The sequence below is a fragment of the Aythya ferina genome (genome assembly GCF_964211825.1).
Source record: "Aythya ferina genome assembly, chromosome: 8".
NCBI classification, from domain to species: domain Eukaryota; kingdom Metazoa; phylum Chordata; class Aves; order Anseriformes; family Anatidae; genus Aythya; species Aythya ferina.
In genome coordinates this window covers 31,106,359-31,130,661 of record NC_140304.1, presented here as the reverse complement: position 1 = coordinate 31,130,661, position 24,303 = coordinate 31,106,359, and the positions used below count along the sequence as shown (strand labels likewise).

General features: G+C 38.6%; 1 protein-coding gene across 1 annotated transcript; it reads right to left on the bottom strand.

Moving 5' to 3' along the window:
• Positions 1 to 2,366: 2,366 nt before the first annotated feature.
• ALG6 (ALG6 alpha-1,3-glucosyltransferase) lies at positions 2,367 to 23,593 on the bottom strand. The gene is made up of 15 exons (XM_084528550.1): positions 23,531 to 23,593; positions 22,499 to 22,610; positions 18,816 to 18,900; positions 15,315 to 15,404; positions 14,339 to 14,427; positions 11,992 to 12,074; positions 11,268 to 11,340; positions 8,842 to 9,016; positions 8,218 to 8,353; positions 6,100 to 6,185; positions 5,452 to 5,536; positions 4,243 to 4,313; positions 3,467 to 3,535; positions 3,125 to 3,323; positions 2,367 to 2,858 (listed from the first exon to the last, which is right to left on the bottom strand). Exons 2-15 carry the CDS (start codon positions 22,578 to 22,580, stop codon positions 2,661 to 2,663), a joined length of 1,521 nt encoding a protein of 506 aa, XP_084384676.1. The 5' UTR covers positions 22,581 to 22,610; positions 23,531 to 23,593; the 3' UTR covers positions 2,367 to 2,660.
• Positions 23,594 to 24,303: the final 710 nt, after the last annotated feature.

Here is a 24,303-nt window from a genome sequence, read left to right as displayed (position 1 = left end):
TGCTCAAAGTGGTGAGTTAGGGGTGGCCTCTCTTGTGTTGAAAAAGTGATTTTAAAAGAAAAAAAAGAGGAACATTCAGTATAAATGCACAAAATTGAATGTCATTTCTTGCTACCCCTGCAAAGTACTGTTACCAAAATAGATCAACTGATTTTTACAATTCAAATTCTGAGAATCAAAGTGCTAAATGTGTTGCAGTATATGCTTAAACATGTATGTACTCAAGCTTCGGGAATTTTTATTAATAAACGGCTTTTTTACACTTGTATACCTGCGCGGTTTGATAGAGAAAAATAAAACTTTCCAAAAAATTTGTTTGAAGAAAGTTGTGCCTGTTACTCTGCTCAGCTTCTACACCATGTGTAGAAGTTTCTATGCTGTTTTTCCATTATATACATGGGGTTCACTAGCTGATTGCTTCCATGATAATGGAAAAATAAATAGTTAGGATGAACTGGTAATAGTTTATATAACCTGACAATAACCTTTGTAGCTGAAAATTAAATAATTATTGATCTGAAAAGAGCCTGTAAATGAACTGTATGCCATCCTACATCAAGCTGTCCTGCACAGAGCCTAGAACAAAAAAGAAAATACTTTATAGCGCATAAGAGTAAGGATGAGGGTGGACAATCAGCTACAGCAGCAAATTACAGGATTGTCACTATCAGAATAAGGAACGCTGCTATTTAATCATTTTTTGGGAGAGGGAAATGTTTTTACCCTAAGCTTCTGCTACAAATACTCCTTACACATGCCTTAGCTATTTAAGCAGTTACTGTTTCTTTGACCTCCTGGTGTACTGGGCTTCTGCCTTTCAGAAACAGCTGGGTCTGTTAAGAACCATTTCCAGTTCCACACAAGGTGGATCGTATGACTCTCACTTTATCACCCCTGGAGGCCATCTCAAGGACAAAGAAAAGAGATACACGCAAAACTAATGTTTTTATATGGGTGGGAAGGACTCTGCCCTGATCTGGTGATGAGTACAGGAAAACAGGCTAATTAGGACCTGAAGCTCTTCTGCTTCCTTCCATCTTAAGCGACTACAGAGAACCAACTTATATACTGGTAAAAAAAAAAGTTAGCAAGCAAGCTACTGGCTTTGTTAATTGCTCCAATTCCAGGAGGGGCTCAAGCAGTAAATGGTGTGACAATACAGAGACACAGCTCCTGGTGAAGCCTGTAGGAATGGCGGTCAGTATTATCGGAGTGCAGAAACAATCACTGACTGTTAGCTTTTAGCTGAATGTTCTTTTAGTTAGGAAAAACTTCTTAACGTTATTATAAAAATAGTCAGACTCCTAAATAAACTACCACAAATTGCTTTTTTATGTATGTAATTATTCAATCAATTTGTGTTCTCTGAACTATTGGCAGCGTTGGCTGCAATATGCTGAGGGAAAAATGCAGTTTAACTCAATTTACATCTGCAAATTGCAGTGCAGTAAGAGGTGGCAGGGTTTTTGGTTGGGCGCTTTGTAGTGTGCTTTTTTTTGTTTTGTTTTTTTTTGGTTGTTTTCAAACTACATCGTAGTATCTCAGCTTTTACTTCAACAGAGCCAAATTCTTTTGGATGTTACTTTTTTGGTTGTCTCCCAGCTAACCTCAAAAAAAAAAAAGTTCTTGACGTATTTAACAGTGAAACCTAACCGTGCTAAAAATACAAGCTTCACTGTTTGTTTTTGGTGAGTAGCTGTTGAAATGGGCTTTTCAGTTTTGTTAGAAACACTTGTTGAGAGACACGTAACACCACAGTGTTAAAACCAAATCATAGCTGCTGATTTAAAACAAAAGCACTCCAGCTCCCCCCAGGAGCAGGAGCCTTCCCCTTTCCAAATGATGCAGCCTCTGCTTCTGCACCCAACATTAACTTTGCAGCTTATGCTACTCTTCAGCATTCTGAAAGCATTGGCATTGTGGAAAATAACACGTCATAGTATCTAAAAAACCACCTGTGGGTGAACTACCACTGCTACAGCGCTGTCCTGATGTGCTCCAGCACGTGGCTGAGTGCCCAGGTCACCTAGCAGTGAACAGTGAATTTTTTTCCCTGCAATGTTACCTGAAGAACCAACTGTTTTGTGAAGATTGTAGCAGCCAGAGGGTTTCCCACATCGATGCACAGCCTCGTGCAGCAGCTGGGATAATCTGCGGCGTGGTAGATGGCAGAACGCTGCAGGACAGAGACAGACTACACAAGACAGTTTGTGCCATAAAACAATTCAGCAAGACAACTCCAAGTTGCCACTTAATATTTAGCACTTAACCTGTATTTCCTTGAATTGTTTGTGTTTCTTATGCTGGGAAATGTAGAAGCTTAACACTAACACAACAGCTTGCTGTTTTGCTAGAAGTGTCAGGGATTTTAGCGTTAATTCAAAATTTGGTCCTTTATTGGGTATTTCAGGCTTACAAATGGCAACAAGTATTACAATTCTGAAGAAAACACACCAACTTACATTTCCAAATAAAAATACTTCTTCAAAGTTCTTCACCTTTAAAACAGCCTTTACACATATTTAAACAAAACGATGAGTGTGTTTTCTGATTTTCATTAGATCACAGGAATTGTATTACATCACAAGTTCACCTGCAAGGCCAGACACTGTTCACTGAAAATACTGTCCTGACACAGTTTAGTCCTTGATCTTCACAGATTAACTGACTTTCTTCTGACTCCTACTATTCTTTGAGTCCCATAGTATAATAATATTAAAATACGCCAAGAAGAATAAAAAGTGTAAGCAAGAGATACTGGACACCAATACGGGGAATAAATCCGGCAGCCTCTGTGGAGGATGCACTGTAGCACTCATCAGAGACAGGACGCCCATCAGGGTTACAGAAAGCAGGAACTGTAAGACACAGAATGATGTATTAGCTAGTATTGATTTAACACCTCAAATGAGTAAGCTGCTACTTTCGTTACTTGTGTGCTCTGTATTCTTCAAACTATATACAGATGACATCACAGGAAAAAATTATAGCGTACCTCTGTACTGACACAGCATGGCTTTGCCTGTATGAGGATTTACTCAGAGTTATGGATGTCAAACTGGTTTATGCAAGCATTACAGTAACACAAAGAGCTGCAAGTAAGAGAGGAATTAAAGTTACTTACCAGACTCCTGACAATCCTGGGAAATGACTTAAACCACGAAACGTATCTCTTCAGGAAAAGGGAGAATGGTTTCAGCTGCAGGTCCTCTACTGAGGTCTTTTCAAATATTGAGAAGGAAGCCACGCAGGCCAACAGGAATGCCAGCATGGTCACAGTGTAGGCCAACATCAGGCCGTCTTTCAGAAGAAGAGGCAACATACTGTTAAAGCAGAATTACCCAGAAGTGAGTGAGTGCACATTGAGTTACATTCTGAAGTGTATAAAAGAGTAGCAAAAGAATGAATTTATACTTACTAGGATCGGGGAAGAACATAAAAACAACATTTATGGTGTCTGACTCACCTGAAGGTTGATACAAGTAAGAACCACGTGGCCATAAAAGGGATTTCATTTAGGATTAAGCAGACTGGTCTAAAAGGTAGAAGAAGAAAAACTGATACACAAACACAGAAGTGACAGCACTTTGTCATCTCAGCCTTTCACGTGGATGCTACGTGCACCATTAACAAGAGCTGAGAAAGCCCCAGCCAGGCAGCACCTGAAGTGTTGTGTACACTGCCTGGGCGCCCCGCTTCCCCCTGCTCCCCTCTGAAGGCTGGGGACATCCTGCCCGGCGTGAGGGTCTGCAGCTGGAGATGCAGTGCCAAACCCTCGCAGCACACACCAGCAGCACGCGTGGGGAGCCTGATTAGTGCCCGTTCAACAACAAGACTTCGTGCAGGCTTTGAGGAGCACCTATACTGCAACATCTACGCAACTGCCTGCAGAGATAACAGCAGTTTTCTAACTACTGGTTCAGGCTTCCTTTCAGGCGTGAGCAGGAAGTATTAAGAGGGCTGCCCCTCCAAATCTGCCGTTATCAGATACTCCTTCCAGGCTCAGGGGAGACAACCACACACAAGACTATGTGTCTGCTGATTATGGCAGCACACCTTGTCTTTAGAATGGCGCAGGAAAGGCCAGCATGGCTGTATTTATATATTTTCATTTACAAGTTATTCAGAAAAGAAAGCGTGTAGAGTATTTAACATCAGATATATTTGTAAGTGAGAAAGCAGCATGCAACAAGATGAGGAAAGGAAGATCAGAATATATGTACAGAAAAATAATTTACTTACACTGACACTAGAAGAATAGATTTTTCATGTACTTGAAAGGAGAACAGGAAAAATGACAACGCACAACTAACCTTAGAAAAGAAATCAGAGATGTATTAACATATGTGACTGCAATGCAAAGCACTGGTCTAGTTTCTCTGCTGGCACAGTCTTTGCATGAATGTATGAGCTAAATGATGTGATTTTTCTAATTAACTGCTACATTTACTCCAGTGCAATTTGCAAATACACTGAGCTGCTTCTGTAACCACCTATACACACAAAGAAAACCACATTGTTTGAAAGTTTACCCAGAATTACTCATAAAACACTTTCTGTAAAGAGTCCCCAGTCTTGCTTAGCTTTACTGTCAAGAGCATCCCCACTAACTACGCCCAATATTCACGTCCAGTAGCATTGGCAAACTTTGGTAACAGAGAGAACACATTTTTTTTGACAAATTCTGTTTGTCATCATGAACAGCCAATACCCCAAAGGAAACAAACTTTTTTTTTTCCTGCCAAACAGAAACACACTGGAAGACATGCACCAATTCTTAGAAAGGCTAAATGTTAGTTTTAGGTAATGTTGTGATCAATTCTTAAGCACCACTTATGTAAAATGAAAAATAGAAAACTGTGTTATAACTCTTGAGACCTTAGCACTGGCTCCAAACAATTTTGATTTCAAAGCAAAATGATTTTGCTTTTAAGTAACGTGGATGTAAATGTTAATTAATTCAAAGATATAAGGAGACTAAGCAAACGTAAACATTTGAGAAAATAGCATCATTTTCTTTTGGAGGCACTAATGAGCTTACAAAGTCCACCACTGAGCCTTTTTATTGAATTTTGCAGCCAACACATTAAGCAAAAAATAGCACTTTGGAAATTAAACAAAAAGAGGGGAAAACAGGAAAAAAAAATCAACTCCATATTAAGTTCTGTTGTGTAGGAAATCTTCTAAGAACTCTCCAGAGGAAAATAATAAAAATACAACATTAATTTAAAAAAAGGTTAAGGTAAGAAGTCTGGATTTAAAAGGCCAGTCAGACCCTCCTGGATATCTCTGACAGCAAAACAGTTTTAAACCAATCTCTTCAGCAGAAGCAACACAGCATTTAACGCTACACACATCTCTGCACATTGTAGAAACCAAGTAGAATGGTTAGTCACACACCAGCACTCAGGGTGGATGTAAAATAGGGAACAATTAAAAATACACACTTACCAAAGCTAATTTAAATCCTCGTAGAGATGGCTGGACAGTTAGTTTTATACAAGTAGGAAGCAGGCTCAGGAATGTTACAGCAAAACTAAAAAAACATGCAAGAAAAACAGTGTGAATACTTCGTTGATCATACAATCACTTTTGAAATCTCTGTGAAAGTTACAAATTTAATTGTAATTTTCAGAAGTACAAAATCCCTCAAGGAGACTCAATTACAGAAGAACAGCACCGAATGGTCTCTGCCAACATATGTGCTTTTGAAAAAAGAATAAAGCACTTCCATTACTATTTCAGATGCTGTAAACCTAAACTTGAATGGTTCGCTTATTTGAAAAAAACATGAACTCCCATTTTTAAGAGCATTAAAAAATGGGATTATTCCTCCAAGAGGAAAGCATGTGAATTTTAATTCAGTCTCAACCAACTACATAGTTTAAGTCACTACATAAACAAGCAGAAAATCTTGTAGTCATAAGTATTCCTAACAGTATTTGGGGAAACCCTTATCACTTGGAAGAAAAATACAGTATAAAGAAAGCATTTGTTGAAGATTTTAAATGCCCCTTCCCATAATTCTTCCACAAAAGTGACTGATGTGAAAACCCCTGCAGACAAAAAGCTACCTAAAGCACTTCAGCTATGTCTTACCTGAGTTTGAGCTGAGTCTGAGGTGATACTACATTCTTTATCTTTATAAGGACACTTAGACTGCACCAAATATTGGCTACTTTATCCTGGGGAAGAAAAACAAACAGATAATTAGTCATTAATTGCATCATTTAAGCTTATGTTAGTGACAGCAAGTTTGTGGGAATAGTTGGGTTCTTCTAGTACTGCAAAAAGACTATCGCCAGTATGTGTCATATTCTGAGATGTAATTTAAATGATTCTCATCTTCAATCAAATATGGAAAGTTCCAGGAGACTCAGCTACAAGTCCTGATGAGAAACAGCTCTTTAGTGTAAGAGACTATGCCTTAACTCATGAAACCACACGTTTTGAGAGAGTAAGGCTCTGAAACCACTTGTCCCCACGAAATCTCTGATTAAACAATGGCAAAACACGAGCCTTTGTTCAAATGTGAAGGCATTCTATATACTGTCACATTTCATTACATACCTGAAAGTATTTAGCTGTGCTTACTGCTTGCTAGCAATGACAGAGTTAACCACTAATAAATCAAGAAGTCTAAAGACATTAGCAGTTGTGCTAGGATCACTTTCAAAATTAAATTTGTAACTACAGCTATCATGCTCATGAAACTCATCCCTAAACAGCTGCTTGAATCACAGCTGTGTAGACATAACAGCAAGAAAGCTACTAGCACCAGCAACTGAGCCATCTTCCTCACATGCTCACTAGCAATACAGAATATGCACTTCAAATCTGCTGAGGATTACAAGTGAACAGAGGGTTTGGCAGCACCAGCAAACACACAAGACGCCTACTTAATAGCTAATATGATTTTACAACCATCAGCATTTGTTACTGCTTCTGTAAATGGGAACCAATTCAAAGAACCTGTTACACGCACCCCAGTATAAATTTACTGCGCGTTGCTTACATGGACAATTTCTCATTTTATCTACATTAGCATCCAGCAAGTCACTCCCCTGATCAACTTAGAAAATATTTGGGCTAATATTAGACTAAAACCCTTAAGCTTTGTCAGACTCGATGGTTATTGTTTCTTACAGATTTTAAGCTTCGCACTGGATGAAAAGTGTGGTGACCAAAACTATTGATTTATAAAATTTAAAAAAGATCCAAATCAGTAAATTATAATACTAGCAAAAGACGTTTAGATGTAGAGCTTAGGGATATGGTTTAGTGGGGACTGTAGCGTTAGGTCAGAGGTTGGACTTGATGATCTTGAGGTCTCTTCCAACCTAGAAATTCTGTGATTCTGTGATTCTGTGAATAGGGTCATTGGTTTTCAGGGAGGTGGGGAGGCTTTTTGTGCATTTGGTTCTTAAAAAAAAAAAAAATTAAAAAAATTTAAGATTAATCAAAACATGTATTTGCTTAAATCCCTGCGACATCAATAATTGAAAATTTGAAGTTACATTTCAGTGGTTGTACTTGAAGTCGAGAATTTGCCTTTAAAAGTGTGATACTGAGATTCATGCCTGACTAAGCAAAACACCTACAAATCACTGCTACTTTGGAAATGAGCACCCTTTGTTTTATCAGTGAGGTAAGCGAGTAATTGCTTTACTGTACTTAGGCCGCAGTACTCAGCACCTTGCAATATGCAAATGTCAGCAGCCTGAGGAAAGGTAAAAGCAGAACTGCCTAAGACTTGGAACATACTGAGGAAACTTGCACTGAAAATACAAGCTAGGTCGATAAGGAAGAACTAGTCTGCACCCAAAATGCTTTTTTATATAATTAAACATGTCAAAAAAAGCTGAGCACAAGCAGAGATAGAGACCGAATCTATTAACTTTTAAGGTTTTATCTTCTGACACTGTCAATTACTATGGAATCTATGTCAATGGAAAAATGTATGGATTGAGGTATGGGTTTGATGATGGGATAAGTGTTGTCTACTCAGATAATATTCTGGAAGATGCCAGCTGAGCTGGGGTTAAATACTGGATTAAATAACTGGCAAGAAATGACTGCTGAAGAAGCCATCTCAAATTACTGGTTCTGTGGTGTGTCTCCCACATGAAATCCCTAAAGGTCATGATGAAGGTTTCTCAAGGGATCTAAGAATACAGAACATTTACAGCAGGGCGGGGGAGAAGAAAACATGCATGCCTCAAACAAGCCTCGGTCAATGGGAAAGAGTCTTCTGAGTACTTGCATCATTTGTTCCATGTCGGTACAGAACGGGAGCCAGCACACAGCAAAGGAGGCCACCACTGTCCCTGCTATTTTAGTTAACAATACCAACCTGCAATAAAGAGAACAGCTTCCATCAGAGAAGATAAATCCAGCTACTCTTAACAAATCACAGCGAACCTAAATCTTTTTTTTTTTAAAAAAAAAAAAAGAACTGAAGGTAAGAAGTCTGAACGAAAAGGGCTACCAGTACCACAGAAAAAGTTCATCATTCCCTGATTAGTGAGAACAACACAGAGCTACTGCTGCCCATCTAACCTAACTGCCCGTCACAGCCCACATTTAATTTAGTGGACAGAATGAATAGTGCTGAGAAAAAGACACCGTAATAGATTTTGCTATCTTTGCAGTGGAAACACTTAATGTAGATCTCAACAAGAAATGCTCTTTCTACAAGAGAGGAGTGCACTGTGACAAAGCAAGTATCTTGCACTAGAAATTAATTCAGAAATGAGAACATGCAAATAAGGAGAATCACACTCAATGCCAGGCTGTGTGGGTGTGTTCTTGAACAAGATAAAATGATTTAAAGCCACTTACCCCTTTCCTTTCAGTCCCTTCTTGAAGCATTTTCCAAGTAAATAGCAAAAGAAGGGCAGAGAATGGTAGAGTTCCATTTGCTTATAATTTAAGGCCAAGCAAAACGCCACTGACCCTAAAAGGTCCCAGTCATAAGACAACCAAAGTACACCCCACAAGGCAAAGCCGAGGCTCACTGAGTTGTATATGTTTTTTTAATGTTAAGGACAAGAGATACAGCTTAGTACTGGAATTAGTAACAAACGCCCTGAGGTACAAGTGTAAAGGAGCATGCAAAGTAAGTATTTCCAAGTTTGTTTTAAAAATACATTGATAGTTGTGACTATTTTCTTCGGATAAATAATTTTACTTCTATTTAAAGCCGATTTTTCAGGCTTGAAAGCTTGCATAGACAAAAAATGAGAACAGATACTGCATTTGTGTTAATTATACATGTAACATATGGTCAGTCAACCAAGCTTTGATCTAAACTAGTGAGAGAACCTAGTAAGGTGCAGAGTAACCCCTTTTTTGTTTGTTTTTCAAACGACAGTATTTGAACTGTGTATTTTTTAGTTCAAAGATTGTGTTGTGTTTTTTTTTTTTTGAGATTATATTCCACTTGCAATACATCCATGACCAGACCCCGTAGTTGCTAATACTGTACACACAACAAATAATAGCCACTGAAAGCAACATCATTTCCTTCAGACTTTGAAAACAGGTTCCCTAGTTCAGTGAAGTTTGAAAAGACAAAGATACTATTAAAATGCAACAAAAGATTCGCTTTGTCATTTGCTATTGTTGTTACACAAGGAGAGAAACAACAGAACGCTTGTATCCTCAGAAATTTCAAAATATTTTGTTTTCCTTTTGTCAATATAAGTAGCTGTGACAACACATTCAGACTGTTGTTTTCAACCCACTCAAATTTCCCACGCAAGATCACCACATACACTTGAGATCGCATCAATTTCACATCAACGCGTTGTTAAACCGCAAGGCTATGATCTTCAAGAGATGTGCAGCAGCAGCAAAGTAAATCTTTTGACTTCTGGGAGTTGGTCACAGACAGTAAAGTTATTCACACAGGAGTCACCGGGCTGGCAGAGACTGCACAGTACGTTTGTGCCCTTCAACAGGGTCTGCTGCGCCTGGGCAGTACCTACACAACGTTTGCTGAACCTTGCCTTAACGAATTTGACACGGGAGATTCCACAACTTCCACAGACAACCTATGCCAGCACGTCATTGCAATTAAGGTTTAAAATATTTTTCTGTGTATTTGAAAACCAAATATTCCCTAGGTTACTTTAGGAACATTTATTGTCCTATCCACCATAACACGCACACACACACACAAAAACCCAACAGATTATCACTCTCCTCTTTGTATCTCTCTTACAAATCAAAAGCCTGACCCTCAGCCTTCTACTGTCTCACCAGCTTCTCTCATCTAAGATGAACTACGTTCAGTCCCAGCCCTCTTCTTGTAAATGATGGCTCCAGCCGACCTCTCTCTTTAAAGGGTGAGGCCAAAAATAGAATTTCAGAATTCCTGCACTGTAACTCCAATATCCAATAGCATTATGATTTTTTTTTTCCCCTTCCAAAGCTGCTTTCTAAGACACGTTGACTTCCAAAGTTCACCAAGCACTTTCTTGGAAGAAAAACACAAATTAGGAAGTTATTGGGTAATCAAAACTTGATTTAGTAGATGCTGAGATTTAATATCCCCTTGAAATATTTAAGTGTCCATGTTTATCAGCTCCGAGATCACGTCCCCCTGCTACGTGGCACCGAGCAGCACTGCCTGGAATAGCCAACTAACAGCATTTACTTGCTGATGTGCAGAGTAAATGTAAGAACAGAGATTTTATTAAAAAAAAGACCCACCTGTGAAGGTGTCTACCACCAACATTGACTACAGTTAGCTCCAACGACACAGCTTGTATTAGATGCCTAACTTTTAACTGGCTAGGCATTAAGTGAAGTGAATCCAATCTCAAGTAATTGCACAGACAAGACAGAACGGCACATTCTACAGAAATGAACATTTTACACTACTCTGCTTGACACACTCCTCTGCCATCTCAAAAAGATCTCAGGTGACTCCTTCTCCAAACACAAATCACAGGAGCACAAGCCATTACTCTTTTCACTATTGTACTACCGTTGACGTCTTCTGCAATAAAGTGACTGACAGAAATATGAGCTGGAGGCGCAGAAAGAATGCTATTCATGTTTGGATTGATTTGTCCCAATAGCAGCTCTTTATCTCCCATATATTCTAGACTTTACGGTTTTCTCTAACACTTCTGCTTCGGGGTAGGCAGAAGCCCCTCAGATGCCTTCATGTACAAAGGTAACCTTCCCCCAGCTAAAGGCAAGTAACAAGGAAGAGTGTTACTTCATAAATGGAAATTCCTTTCATTGCACAGCAAAACAAGGATACTGGAAGTGTCCATGGTCAATCAGAATGAGACCTGGGTAAAGCAGTATACAGAGAGCGCTGGAAACCTGGAAGGATCAAAACAGAGAGGGAAAAATAATTATTTGTAAATTAAACATCAGACATGGGAACTTATACTATTTCTCCAACAGAAAAAAATGCCCCTCCATCATGCATCCTCTCCAATTAATCTTCCGTCAGTAACATTTTAAGGAATAAAAATAGATAAGAAAATACTGAAGATGAGCCTACCCTTCACCAACCAGCTCAAAGATCACCCACACCCATCTTAAACTTCAAAAACACCCCAAAAAAATCAGAAGACTTAGTACCCCAGAAGAGTATTTGTTCTACCATAAGGAGTGCATGAGACAGAGCAGCTCCTAGATTCCCCCATGTCACATCACAAATCTTGCTTTTACTACCCAAGTAATAAATTCAGAAAGAAATACAATTCAGGAGTTCATGGCTACTAAACTTCAGTGCATCCTGTTATTGAAGACATTAAAATAATTGCTGTAAAATAAGTTAATGGCTTTTTTTTTTTGCCTGAGAAGTCTTTCATATAACATACAGTGATCATCATCAGTTTTACGTCAACTGAAGCCATCACGATGTTCTATACATTAATTAACTCATATCCTGTTAAATTTCTACTGTTTTAACAGTATGGGTTTTATCGCTTTTGCTTTTTAATTGCACACACATCAGATACTCACCTGCTTTTTAGTAGATGTTTCCTTTAAGGAACAACAATATAAAATAACTGCCGGAATATAAATCAGCAAATCAGCAACAAACACTGAAAAACAAAGACCACCTTTATATTAGAAATCTCCCACACACCTCTTAGTGCAATTTGTGCTGCATATTTATTATTTTTTTTTTATTTGAATTGAAAATTTTTGCTTACAGTTTTAGCCTCCTAACACTCCACATCTTGGTTGTGCTTTGTGTAAAAACTCAGATAACTACAGTGTTGGATAACTTTTTGCCTCTCTGTTGAACGTGGGCTTTGCAGCTGTATCTTGACATGAAATCTTCATTTTAGTCAATCACCGCAACCAAAGTTCAAAAGGCAGGTGGTCACAGTTTCAGCTGAATACACTTTTCCATTGTCTTATGTTATGTTACCGTAGGTACCATTATTTTAAAAGATAGCTCAGGTTTAGCAGTTACAACGAAGCTATTTTTTCCCCAGTTAATTCTGGGGCAGACAAAGGAAAAATAAAGGCAAATAAACATTAAAAATATCAGAAAGTCCTTTGTTAGAATAAACTAGGTAGTTTCACTTTAAAGGACAAAAAGAAATAGGTCTACAGAATTTGATCTCGTCAATGTTTCTAACGCTATCATTTCTGATGTCCAAAAGCTGCTGCTTCCATGTGTTCAGCTGTTTTGACTTCTGGCACAGCCTCAGTCAATAACAGAGCGTACACTAGTTCCTCACATGCCAAAATGAGAGAGGCATTCTTAATTCTCAAAAGAAATCAGCTATGAGAAGATCCATGCAAGGTTTTGATTTTTTTTTTTTCTTTTCAACAGAATGTATAGTTCAAAGGCACAAATAATTAGCAAGTTCTAAGTTATAATCAATTTCCAACATATTTTTGTGGGAATTACCAGTGATGTGGTTAAATAGACTAAAATTATTTGGGTTTGATCATCTGTCCATAGCACATACACGTAAGAGGGTCAGTGAGAAAACAAGAGCCAGCAGGTTCACCTGCCTACAGCTATGTCAGATCCTGCTTGCGCTTAAACCACCGGGTGAATTCTTCTTGAGCATTGCCTTAATAGCTTGTGGAAAGTCTCAGATTATTTCTATAAACAGATTTCAGAAAGTGTGCTGTTATCACAAGATAAATATCCATAGCTTTTTTGGTCATGGACTTTGGAAGAAAATGTTTAAAGAAATCAGTTATTCAGTATAATGATCATTTTGTAAGCTTAAGCCACAATTAAACAAATATGGCCTAGGCATTAGCAAAACAAATACACTGATGCTTTATAAAGGTGTAACACCAACAGCTGACACTGAACATTCTGAATTATTTTAATGCGTTATTTTAATGGTTATTGTTTAAAAAGTGTTTATCATTCCTCCAAATCCATCAGTGGCTTGTCAAGTGAGTTGACTTCAAAATTAATAAAGACCATTTCAAGGATAATTAAGTTCTAGAGATTTTTTTGTTTCATTTCAATCAATTATAAGAGACCAGAGAGGTTTGGGAAGTATAGAAAAAAAGCTACTGATGAACAACAAATCCTGCCACTGTTATCAGGAAGCATTTGTGGAACTCTATCCTGTTACATGAGGCAAAAGAGAGATTTAAAATGAAAGAAAACAGTAACAAGATAACTTGGCATCTGCCATTGCACAGAGAGCAGAATTTCACTGGATACATTGTTTGTTGTCCTACTTTAACAGCTAATGAATTAAGTTATTTACATGTTTTTAGCACTTGTTTTTTACCCTTTTCTTTTGTAGAGGCAGTTCAAAATAATCAAATGGCTGGAAGAGTGACCACAAGAAAATGAGACTTAGTATAGAAGCAATAAAATACATTTTTACTTTTTGTTAACTCAGGTTTATTTCCAGAAAGTAGCAGCCATTAAAAAAAATGACATCTTTAAAATATTGAATATGTCCCTTTTTCAGGTAAGGTATAAAGCTCACAGTAAGGATCCTTCAGTGAAGGCTAGTCTATGTGTGAAATATTTTTACCATAAATAAAAAAGCTAAATTGAAAGTAAAAAACATATCCATTGGAGTGAAAGGGAAAAGAAAATTTTAAAAAATGGTTGTAGGCTACCAAAAAAGTAGCCTTGTTTTAGAGTTTTTACTGATTTGGCTTGGTTGAAAACTTCTCTGCACATTTAACACTATCAGCTTCACAAGTGACAGCAAGAGAACAGAGGAGGTTGGTCTGTAACACATGGACCTGGCCAAGCCACCCAACCGATCAGAAATTGGTGAAGACAGAGAAGATGCATGAAATGAAACATACTAGATTAGTAAACCAGACAAATCTGTGTAATCTTCCTAAGAAATATTTTTCCTACCTGTTGTACGCATAAATAACTTATGCAGCTGACTCTCATACCCCTGAGAAGTGTGGAGAGCAATCCAATCAGGATTTATTAACTTTGCACTGTAAAACAAAGTACAGGCACATCAAAATGTGAGACAGTTCTCATTTCCCTTTACACTCCTTTCAGCAATAAAGATGACATGCACAGGAGCATATTCCAAGAATTAAGATGAATGAGGAGAAATATTTCAAAGAGCAATAATGATCAATGAAAGGCTTTCCTCACTTCTAGACCTGCTTATACTATAGAATTCAGCTGCTAATTCACAATTAATAAAAACGTTTGAGAAAACAGAACACAGCATTTATTGGGACAAGATAACTACCTTCAGTCCAGTTCCACTGACTTTTAAAAAAACAATTGTAAATACTTCTCATGCTTAAGTATTAAATATAAACCATTTACAGTTCACATAGATGCCCCACATAACTGTGCCTGTGCACTTTAACCTACATTCTTATTCCATAAGTCTCATTCCAATAGCAGTAAAGCTCTTGTGGAAAAAGTATTCCAATAACAGAATTCTATTTACATGATATCCAGTCATCAAATGTCACTCAGGCTCCCAATACAAGAGAAGTTTCCCATGCAGCGCACTCAATTCCTACGACACTTTTTTTTTTTTCGCTGATCCAGCAGTGACTTACGTGAAAAACTAAAAGCTAAGTCACAGATAAATCTGCTAAAATTTAAGGACCTAGCAGAATAATTTAACCCTTCAGTCCCCCTTACAGTAAATATGAAGCAGAAAAATAGTAGTATTAGTTTTAAGTGACAGGGATACTCAAAATTTATTTCCCTAGCTTTAAAGTAGCAAACAATACTTTCAATTTCATCAGATCAGTGATTTTTAGCTCTTAGTTTCTCTCCTCAGGCAGGAAAAAAATATGTCAATTTGGTGTTTTCTGTTCCTCCCAGTAGTAAATACTTCAAACAATGAACTTACATGTAAGCACACAAAAAGCTGTGGTAGGCAGTAAGAGGTGGATAATCAAGGCCCCAGTACAGGAGGTTGTTATCACTCGTATTGAAGTACCTGAGAAAAAAATACATATACATGCATAAATATATTGAAGAATCTACCTTTCCAGCTTTGTTTTGGCCCAAGGAAAAGGCTGAACAGTAAACCAAATATTTTTACCAATGTACTCAAAATTCAAAAGGAAGTTTGCGACTTCTTTACCTGCCTTATTTTACTTTACACACACACACAAAAAAAAAACCTCAAGCAACATAACAAAAGCAAAAGGTATTCAGAATATACTCACTTGTATTTGCAGAATAGATGATTTAAAAAAAAAAAAAAAAAAACAACAACTGTTAGAACTTACCTGAAAGGGGAAAAAATACTTCATGAGAACCACATTTGATAAAAATCCAGAGATTAATACAGAGCCTGCACAAAACCAGTATCTACAATAACTCTAGATATTTATGCGGAAAGCTTCAGAAGTCCTCACCTCCATCTACAAACAAAACCTACATTTTTAATGTCTGTCAATTACCCCAGAAGACAGCACTCAATTTGCCAATAAGGAAATAGAAATAAAGTAGTTAAATTGAAATTTCAAAAGAATGGGGATTCACTAGTTATTTTCCTTATAATCATCCTAGACTCCTTTTTTTCTGGACTTGGAAGGTATATTTAATAAGCAACAATGATTCCTGTATAGTTAAAATTTACCTGTCACTCTTTTACACTGTAGTTTACCAAGCTGTGGACTGCTGCTGTTCAAAAGATCCTAACACAAAAGTTTTGAAAAAATATCAATGGAAGTTATGCTGCTGAAAAGCAACTAAACAGAAGCGAAAAAAAGGTGATGTAAAGGTATTACACAGACAAATAAAAAGCAATGTAGGGGGCTAAAAAAGTTTCTTAGAAGCTCCAAGTTATCAGAGTTATGCCTCCTGAACTGCCAACACAAGTCATGAATCTCCACCAGTTATGTCAGCCACAACCCCTTTACCTTTTCTACCTCAGAAGAAAACTCAGGAGGATGCGAGAGACAAAGGAGAAGGATTTTCCCATTTGTAATTCCATCGTGTGTGTATTTCTACAGAAGGCTGGCAGCAGTTAGAATTAAGTCACCTCCAAAGGAGGAACAGAAGGCTTTATCCAAGGAAAACAAAACTTACAAAAAGAAGGCGTCAGATCCGTTACACCACAGTGAAAAAGACTGACTAGTCTATTCTACCGCCAAGGGGCACACTCTTGGCTTTTCCAGTTTCTCCCTTCAAATGTGGTGAATTTTTGACATTTATTATTGTAAATGATGTTTCTTGAATTCCTTATGAGCTGTCTGAAGTACCTTATGAACTCATGATAAATCACAGTTCTTTGAGCTACATCTCCGCGTCTTATCCTACCATTCAACATTGCTCGTGCCAAGGCAATTCAGATTTTTCACATGGATTTTAATAGTCTGCAACTTCGTAGAAAGCTTTCCAGTTATGTTGTGGGGTGTTTATTATTTTATTTTACCTTCCATATACTTGTAGCTCCAAGAAAACCAGTAATACTTAACAAAAAAGCCTTCACAGTTCTAATTAGCAGTATAAGAAGAAAGGATGTCTTTTGATACATCCTCTACAAGACTAAAAAAATATACTAGAACTACTTAAATTCTGGCCTCTAGTTCAGAGAAAACTCACATAAAGAAACTAAGTACCAACCATATTGTTGTTTACTCCAGCATTTAAAAAAAAAAAAAAAAGTCTTTTTTTCAGGTCAATGAAACCATGCATGGGATGTGCAGCTGTATTACCTACACAGAGCTGTTTAACAACAAAAAGTCTGTGAAAAAGATCAGGAGATCCAGAGATCTTCCAGGACTACGTCCTCACAAGAAAACTGCTCTCTACATTTACCTCGACAAATCCACAGAACATGTGCTTGCTGCCTAGGCAGCTTTTCTAAGCACTAAACAAATAACACTGGAAGCAGTTAGAATCTCAGCTTCAGACCTGAACGCTGTCTCTAAGTACCAGAGTATAACATCTTTTGATATTGCAAATCTGTATAACACAGGAGGCGAAAGAGATCTCAGCACTCTACCAAGTAATCCCTCCTATGTCAGCTGAAATGTTTCTTTCCAAACTCCCCAAACCAAGTACGACCTCAGCGGAGATTCAATTCCCAAAGCAGACCCAATCTGAAGAACTCCTGTTATAAATAAAACGAAGAGCTAATACAACAAGACCGAGAAGCCCAACTGGCAGCCCATAGGCTAAGCACAGCCTGCAGTACAGTTTCATCTGACCCCTGGGAATTCCTAGAAATAATGACTGCTATAACTCTTAATTTTAGGTACATACAGTTCTGCGTAGCAGAGGGGATCGAAGCTGCCAACTCTATTATTACGTCAGCTCTCCATTATCCCACCTCTGGCACAACGAGAGGTTTAGACATCCCAGAAAGAGTGAAACAAAATGGTAATACAGACACTATATTGTGACTTCAGATCATCCCGTAGAGTCATCTGCAAAGTTCCACACAGTGCCAAACTTTCAGGATTGGCCCCACATATTTACAGAAATAGTTGAATTAATATTTTCTTCTACTCTAAAGTACATCTGTTCCCCTACAGAGAACTGAGGGGAAAAAAAAAAAAAAAAAAAGACTCCACAAACAGAACATAACTATACCTGCTGAAGGATTAGCCAGAGTTTCAATTTGTTCTGGGTTGCATTGTAGCATATATACGACTAAAATTTTACTGTTCCATGCAAGTTCTAAGGAACATTACAAGTAATATAAAAGTAAAGATATTGGGAATAATTTTCCTACTGTTCTAAGTGATCTGTAGAAATACTTTCATTATCCTTACATCTATATTCCAAGCACCCCCAGTTTAAAATCTATATAAAGAACACAGGTGTGAACAAAGAATTCATGGGTGTAAAAAACAAACTGTGCCTCCAGCACAAGAATTCAAGCCTCTACGCTTACTGGCAGGCCCCTGCCTTTCAGCTTCAGTGAGATGAGCAGAGCTGTGGTTTCGTCAGTGCCGATAATCATGAGAGCTTCTGTGCAGCAGAGAACTGGTTGACACTCGGGAAGACAAACTGATTTCTTCTGAAACTGAGTAACAAACCTTCTCTCACATAAGCTTGCTTAAAAATTGCTTCTTGATCTTTCCAGTCAATTCCAAACAAAGTTGGAACTTCACAACAACACAGTTACCTACCAGCCAGAACGTCCCATTGTACTAGCTAATACCTAGCAAGTCAAATTCCAAATTTTAGCACGTTTATTTTGTGAAGAAAAAAGTATTTCACTCTAAGTACAGGATGATATTGTATCACCACAAAAGGATTTTTAGAATAGTTCTGGGAACAGTAAAAGATGTTGCAGAGATCTCAGACAAATGTATATTTAAGTAAGGCATGACACAAAGTTTCATTACATTTACCCCTTTGTAACCTGAACCACAACAGCACTACTTACCACTGTCTGATGGGTAAATTGTAAGTAACTTCTTGCCAGTGTCTCTGGGCTTCATAGTCCCCATACATAGGTGGTTTTCCTGCACCTAAAAAAGAGGTTACGATATTCATTAATGTATTCTGTTTAAACAAGTTGCTTTTCCTCAAGATATTTATTTGCATAATTACATAACACTAATTTTATTCTCCATTCTTCTATTATGTTTGGGAATGAAACAGAGACCTCATCTGCTATGCTGTCTAACAGTTAAAAAGTGTTAGACATTCTTTTGGCTTTCTGGATATTTCTGTGATAAGCATTTATCAAGATATTCCACTGTGAAGAATGGCTTCCTCATCTGACAAAAAAAAAAAAAATCATTACCAAGTAAAGATGAAAAATGTGGCACATTCTCTGAAATAAGAAAACATACATAATAGGCATCTCACGCTGATTTTGAACAAACTCTGCTCTTTCAGTAAACAATAATTGACAATATTTCCACTTGCACTGCAGCCGTGTCATGTGGTACCTCGCTATTGTAATTAACAACCAGGCTTATTTTTAAATTTGCTTAGAACTAGCACCTGCCACAAGCCCCCAGCTCCTCTCCCTTTCCTCTGCTGCCTGCTCTGCCACTCTAGCAAGAACACGGCATATTCTGTCCCTCTCCCCGTGACTCTTAATAGAGTTAGCACAAGCCATTTCCTAAAACAGGCTGTCTGGTACACAGAATAGGTTCAGAAGAAGAAAAAAAAATCTTGTGATCTACAAAACCTTCTAAATAATAACTGCTCCATTTGAGTTTACAGGAATTCTCTCTCACTTTTTTTTTTTTTTTTTTAAACTGAGTGATTGTTATGTAGCAGTTTGCAAAGGGAATTATCTTAAAGGACACTTTTCCACACATGCATACACAAGTCTCTCAGAAAACTAAATTTTTTTTTTCTTTTCTCAATGGAAAAAAGCTTTATCAATACAAATACTTCGGATGTCTACTCAAAAACAATTCCTTAACATAAACCGAACTCCGATAGAGGCAGTTTGTTAAGCATCTTCATCACAGAGTTTATTTACTTCTATTAACCTGTGCTTATTGAGAACAGAAACTGGACTGATAGTGCTTCCAGTAAAATATTGACGCTAAAGAGACAGAGATTTAAGAGTTTCCTTAAAATACAGGGAAGCCATCTATAATTTTTTCCCTGTGATCTATGTTTGCGGGAGACACACAAGCTCCAATATCTACTATTTATTCCTGAGTAGTAGAGAGAGTAGATTACCTCCACTAATTTATTCCTGGCTAGGTGGAAGAACGGATTATCTTCACAGCATACAACATTTAACTAAAAGTTTCCCAAATAACTGAGGTCACTGGAGAATAGGAGTTTTATCAGGGTCCATTCTATAGCTAAAAATCAAGTGGAACAAAGAAACCTGTCATAGCACTGCTGAAATACAAGAAGGCGTTATCCAGGGGTACCATACACACACAGAGATTTTATTTCAGCTTTATCCCTTCTCAAAAAAAAATAAAATAAAATAGAAGAACAAAAGAAATTGACTTCTGAATGATAAAGTGAAATCTTAATCCAAAAGTTCCATTTCTAGAAGCCAAATACAGAGATTGACACACTTCAGTTAGTTTGAGAACTGGTATTTTGCTCCCTTCTGCAGCATGCATCAAGTATGTAGACAAAATAATTCAGAATTAATAAAAAATTGATTTTTTTTAAAGGTGTCACAAATGCTCTAAATTTACAGTTGTCTCAATCAGTTTCAGTATTAACAGGAAACAAATTTTTAAAGGTCTGAAGCTGCCTTTCAACACAGGTATTTAGCTTCTACTCATTTAGCAGGAGCTTTGTAACGCGTAATAAAAAACTCAGATCTACGAAGCCTAGTTTTTCCTCAATAATGAGGCAAGACCAACTAGTCTAAGGTCATCACAATTAGTAACCTTGCAAAGCCAGGTATTCGTGTTCTGTTTTAGAATCATAGAATAGAACCATAGAATTTTTGGTTATCCCCGTCGTGACGTTAATTCTAGAGACAGATCCTAAAACATGCTAGATGGCAAGCAACAACAGAAGGGAAATGATACAGGAATCCAACCCTATACAGTAAATTAGGGCAGAATTAACGTCCTCACATCTGGCCATCCATGCCACACATGGTTTCAGAGTATGCTGAATCAGCATTTCTACCAGAGCCTGCGTCGGAGAGCGATGACTACTTCTGATCCTTTGCTCAATTATACTGCGCTGAACAGCCGTGAAAGCAAAAAGGGACCGTGTCCGTTTAAACGCTGCCTGACCAATTTTTTTCTTGTCCCTGTAATTAAAGATTTATTACATCTGAAGGAAATCAAATCGGGCAGGGGGAAGGTTCTGATGTACTTCTGCATTTGACAACTCTAACATTCAGATTTGTCTTTTTTTTTTTTTTCTCCAGACAGCTAGAGCTGAAAGCCTTAATAATTTGTTCAATTGGATCAGACTTTGTTCTCCCTGTTCCAAAAGAAGTTATATGGTTGTTCTGTATGAAACAAGCGTGTGAAAGAAGTGTGCGTGCACACGAAAAAAAAAAAAAAAACATTTTAGTTCAGGCTTTATTTTAAGACTCTTTCAGAATCTGGACTGGTTTGAAGTTTATCAGCTTAAAAAAAATAGTTCGCAATGTAAATGTAAATACGTGCAGCGCAAAAATTTACTCTCTTTTGGCAAAAGAGAGGCTGTTTTTCTGTATGTGGGTGGGTAGAAGAGAGCCTCAGCTATTGGTAGAACGGATCTTTTATGATGGCATTTTCAGGAAGCGAACTAAAAATAACTATTTAAGAAGGTACGCGTGCAATTTATCTTCAAGCAAACTACTTCATGTAAATAAAACCCAGGAGTTACCACTTTAAAAATCCTTAGAACAGTACTGAACTGCTCCAGCTGCACAGGGGATGAAGATCCCAATTGCCTTTAAAAAAAAAAAAAAAAAAAAAAAAAAAGCTGAATTTGACTGAGCTTATGATTCTTTTAGCTGATGGAGATTGAATGTAACAGTGCATTAGAAAAAAAAAATCCACAGAGAGCAAGCTTTGTGCAAGTCTGTGCTAAGTGTAGCACTACCACTGAGAGGTTTGAAAAAAAATTTGGTAGTTCTTTGCAAGTATTAGGAGATGGGGAGGAGAAATACTCATCTATTAAAAGAATATAGCTCCCGTTCGTGCTGTAAACAATCTGAAGCAAGTCCAGCTACGGGGCACAACATAATCACTCACTCCATGTCACCGTTGTGCCATCTTCATTACCAACAGTACAGTCTTATCTAAAAATAATTTAAGGTTAAATCTGCTACAGAACTTAAGGATAAGATTAAACAAATATATGACAGGACTGTGGTAACACTGCAGCTACAGCCAGCTGTTCTCTTGCTACTCTTAAAACATTACTGACCCTGCCTCCACCCCTAAGTCGTATTTTTTTTCAGCATTTTGTACCAAATGGCTGTGAAATTTAACATTGAATGCTCAAGAAAAATAAGAACAAGGTACTATACAAACCTTAGGGAAATAGGCCCTAAAGCACAACAACACTTGAAGTAACATACCACTTCCTACTTGCATGATTTTACATGCAAGTTTACTTTAATTTAACACAAGCTCCACAGTTCACTTTTGTGTGGTTATTTTACAGGCCACAAACAAGTATTACCTGAGTAAGAACTAAGTGATACAGTCCAGCGTATGGTAAGGGCCAGTAAAACAGTAACTGTCATTAAGCTCCACTTCTCCATTGCTGGTCTTTGTAAGAAGCCCAAAGGTACCTGAAAAAAAAAAAATACCAGAAACATTGCTATGACACTGTCTGGGTTTGTTTCTTAGGCATTTAATGGCAGTAGCAATGATTTCTCCCGGTTCTGAGCTATAAACTGACCAAGCATCTGACAAAGTTTCTAGAAACATACATAGGCTTCATCCTAATGAGCGCCACCAAATTTGTTACGCAAACAGCACTTTTCAACATGAAGTTGTTAAGTATCTTTAGTAGCTCGTGAACTTGTATTTGGAAAAAAAAAAAAAGTATTTGGAAAGAAAAATGTTTTCAAAGAAATGTTGAGGTGCATGCAGTTTATAGTAGTGAATGAATGCCCTGGTATTTGGTCAACATCACTTAATTTTTGGACTAAACACAGCACAGCTGAGTTACGGAAAGCGTAGATGGGATTCCCTTCTGGTTTAAAGTTATGCAAAAAGTTACATAAATGTTGCTACATCTGCCACATGCAACCGTGGGACAAAGTAACAGGAAAACGCCGATGTTACCCCATGCCAAAGCCACTAAGAACAGAAAACGCAAAAACTCGACCCAGAACACCAAAACTATTTCGCTCTGGGTTAGAAAAGAAGAAAAAGACGAAGAAACAGCTCCAGGCTCGGCAGCAGAGCGCAGGGGCGCACCGCCCTGCGCTACACCTGTGCCTGAGGGGACCGGGGGGGGACCTTATTTCCCTCAGGTAACCGCTGGCAGGACCCAGGGGGCACATGGGGCACACCAGGAACACCCCACGGGGCACACCGGGCACACCGGGCACACCGGGCACACGAGGGGCACACCACACGGAGCACACCACAGCGACACCCTCCCCTCAGCGCCCCCCGCCCGCCCTGAGGCAGCGGGCAGCGCCCGCGCCTCTCTACCCCCCATACACCGTGCCCCGCCCCTCCCCGGCGCGCGCCCCCTCACAGGACCCAACGGCCGCACCGCGCGCGCGCGCGCTTCCGTGTTCGACGAGGCCGCCGGGCGCGCGAGGCGGGGAAAAGGAGAGGGGCGCCGCAGCGCGCATGCGCCCAGGCCCGCGCATGCGCAGCTGGGCCCGGAGCCGGGCAGGGGGGCGGGGCCCGCGTCCTGTCAGCGGCGGGGCGCGGGGAGAGCGTGAGGGGGGAGCGCTGCGCGGGGGCCGGTGCTCGCCTCAGGAGAGAGCCCGGCTCGCTGCTTTATTTGTTTGTTTTAACAAGAGGGAAGCGGCTGCTGCAGGATCTGTGCTTCAGCAGCGACTTGGGGAGGTGCTCCTCAGACGTTGAGTGTGGGTGACAACGTCCAGGAGCCGGACTTGAGGCACCGGGGCTGCTGCCTGACGGCCTTTATCGGCTGTATTTCTGTGGTGCCCCTTCAGGTCCTGACAAAGTGCGTAAAATAAAGTGAACGAGCCCACAGCAGCCTCACACAGCCCGTACCGACACCAAAAAGTGCGGTCTCTGTTCTTTAGATTGATGTTTTTCCTCAGTTTCCACGTCTAACTGAGATCAGGATATCCAATTTAGTAGAAAACTTATATATATATATATATATATATATATACATATATACATACATATACATATTTAAACCAACACCACATACTCAGACTTTCGTGACTTTCCACAACAACCGGTGCCCGTGCTCTCCTTGGGCTGGAATCCCAGGACGGAAGCTTTTAAGGGATTTAGAGTAAATAAATAAATAAATAAATAAATAAA

Bases quoted from the DNA above. Each gene is read 5' to 3' on its own strand.
- ALG6 (XM_084528550.1), bottom strand. From the start codon at position 22,580: ATGGAGAAGTGGAGCTTAATGACAGTTACTGTTTTACTGGCCCTTACC. The intron at 18,901-22,498 runs GTAATACTTGTT...CCTCTTTTTTAG, and splicing joins ATCACTTAGTTCTTACTCAG to GTGCAGGAAAACCACCTATG. The intron at 2,859-3,124 runs GTAAGTAACTTT...TGTGTCTTACAG, and splicing joins CCAGGATTGTCAGGAGTCTG to TTCCTGCTTTCTGTAACCCT.